We start from the raw sequence: 826 nt of genomic DNA, 5'->3' as shown, positions 1-826 counted from the left end.
TTTTTTTTTTTTTTTTTTGAGAAGGAGGAAAAGACCCAGGGGCTCTGAGCACTTATGAGATGCTAATTTGTGAACTCTGTTTCACCAAGGTTTTGGGCCTTCCAGAAGGGGCAACCAATGAAGAAATACATCGGCGTTACTACGACCTGGTGAAAGTTTGGCACCCAGACCATAACCGGCACCAGATAGAAAAGGCCCAGAGACACTTCCTGGAGATTCAGGCTGCATACGAAGTCTTAAGTCAGCCCAAGAAACCCAGAGCATCCTGGGGGTGAAGAGCAACACCTTGAGGAAGGACTCATTCTAGGCAGAGCTGGGTGGCATATTCAAAAACTGGCGTCCCAAAAGTGTTAAGGAAGCTGTTTGCAACAGAGAGGAGGAAAACTTTGAAGGGATGAGAAGTTTGTGGTAGAATATATATTTATATTCTGAATTCCTAAATTCTTGGCCACCGTATTCTTGATTATATTTTCTTAATACCATTTAGTGAAAGATATAATATCAATAAAATAACTTTCAAAGAATATACCACTGTATCCTATCCAAGTGCATTGATGTATGATGGAGGAAGGTTATTTATTTATTTTGGTTTTTCGAGACAGGGTTTCTCTGTGGCTTTGGAGCCCGTCCTGGAACTAGCTCTGTAGACCAGGCTCGTCTCGAACTCACAGAGGTCCGCCTGCCTCTGCCTCCCGAGTGCCTGGGATTAAAGGCGTGCACCACCATCGCCCGGCTGGAGGAAGGTTATTTTAACTTTTATAAATGTGTAGAGCACTGGTTTAGGAGACTGAAAAATATGAAGATTCTAATATTTCATATATTGTCA

At 42.5% G+C, this 826-nt stretch overlaps 1 protein-coding gene across 1 annotated transcript in view; it reads left to right on the top strand.

Annotated features, from left to right (window-relative positions):
- Window positions 1-528, top strand: part of Dnajc22 (DnaJ heat shock protein family (Hsp40) member C22) — a 5,804-nt gene extending 5,276 nt beyond the window's left edge. The window contains exon 3 of the mRNA XM_050132431.1: window positions 90-528. Coding sequence (XP_049988388.1) covers window positions 90-275 — 186 coding nt within the window. The 3' untranslated portion in view covers window positions 276-528. The remainder of the gene's footprint in view (window positions 1-89) is intronic.
- The last annotated feature ends 298 nt before the right edge of the window (window positions 529-826 follow it).

The sequence above is a fragment of the Alexandromys fortis genome, unplaced genomic scaffold (genome assembly GCF_014885135.2).
Source record: "Alexandromys fortis isolate MF-2015 unplaced genomic scaffold, M_Fortis_MF-2015_v1.1 scaffold_423, whole genome shotgun sequence".
Classification (NCBI taxonomy): Eukaryota; Metazoa; Chordata; class Mammalia; order Rodentia; family Cricetidae; genus Alexandromys; species Alexandromys fortis.
This window is presented reverse-complemented; position numbering and strand designations above follow the sequence as displayed.